Raw genomic sequence first — 1,230 nt, 5'->3', positions numbered from 1 at the left:
TACAGTGCAGTTAGCAGAAGCTAATGCTAAAGCGCTAAACTTACAGTGCAGTTAGCAGAAGCTAATGCTAAAGCGCTAAGTGTCCTGGACAGAATGCCCTGGTTGTCCATCATTTATATTTCACGTCTGCTCGCTGTGAAATTCTTTGTGACCCAGTCTGGCCCAATACGTCTGGTTCTGGTTCTGACTGCAGCTCTATGATCATAAAAGTCCTGAATAGAGCTGACCTTTGACCTTCCTGTCCTCCCTCTCCGTCTCCATGTTTCCAGCTGCAGGCGCTCTCGAGTGCGGACCGACCCGGTTCCGACCCAAACCCGGTGTTCCCCTTCCAGCTGAGCGTCGTCTCCCTGGAAATTGAGATGCTCTGCGGCGACAGGAAGCTGCAGGCCAGCAGACAGGAAGGGGAAGGCCAGACCACCGCCGGCTGACGGAGCTTCTCCACCTGGCAGATCTCTCTCTCTGACAACACAAGATGTCCGCCGATAACAGCCCGCCGCCCTCATGCCCCGCCCAGAGCCAGGCTCCGCCCACACCGTCGCCCAGCCCGCCAGCCGCCGTCTGCGGCCGGCTCTCCGATGGCAGCCAGACGGGCCCCAGCCGCACCAACTCCAGGGGCTCCCTGCAGGGCGTCTCCTTCCTGCTGCAGATCGGACTCACCAGGGAGACGGTGACCCTTGACCCCGGAGACATGTCGCTGCTGGCGGTCCGAGAGCTCGTCTGCTCCATCGTGGATCAGAAGGTATGGAGGGTTTGAGAGACGCTTCAGCAGGAACCGCGTAACTTCAAACTACAAGTTAGTTTCATCCAAATACTTAGCAAGTCAAACTGATAGCTTCGTGTTTAGCTTTTAGCTGAACACAAAGCTTTAGCTTGACAACTAAGCAGTTAGTTAGCAAGCTAAGTATTTAGCTTACTAAACCCACCAGCCCTGTTCAGTGCGCTTTAACCCGACTCCGGTCCGTTTGTCTATAAACTCCGGTCCGGTTGGTCAGGTGTGAACGCTAGCTGACCTCTGACCTCTGGTCCTCCAAACCTCGGTCTGGGTTCGGTTTGTGAACGCCAAGCGGACCGCAGACCGCTCCAAAAGCAGGAAGTGGACTACAGCACAAGGCATTCTGGGTAAATCCAACCAAAGCTAACGTGCTAGCCTAGCGCTAGCAGCAGAAATGGCTCCTGGTCTAAAGAGAAATCCTCCAACCGCTAAAATCCTCCATCTTGTTTCCATCTGGT

General features: G+C 55.0%; 1 protein-coding gene across 1 annotated transcript in view; it reads left to right on the top strand.

The window, feature by feature from the left end:
• The window catches only part of LOC103457088 (serine/threonine-protein kinase D3), a 25,024-nt gene that overhangs the window by 4,343 nt on the left and 19,451 nt on the right, over positions 1-1,230 (top strand). Inside the window, exon 3 of the mRNA XM_017302089.1 lies at positions 270-739. Within this exon, the coding sequence (XP_017157578.1) occupies positions 473-739 (267 nt within the window). The 5' untranslated portion in view covers positions 270-472. The remainder of the gene's footprint in view (positions 1-269; positions 740-1,230) is intronic.

Source organism: Poecilia reticulata, linkage group LG21, assembly GCF_000633615.1.
Source record: "Poecilia reticulata strain Guanapo linkage group LG21, Guppy_female_1.0+MT, whole genome shotgun sequence".
In the NCBI taxonomy this organism is placed as follows: Eukaryota; Metazoa; Chordata; class Actinopteri; order Cyprinodontiformes; family Poeciliidae; genus Poecilia; species Poecilia reticulata.
Note: the sequence above shows the minus strand (reverse complement) of the source record. Positions and strands in the feature narration are given on the sequence as shown.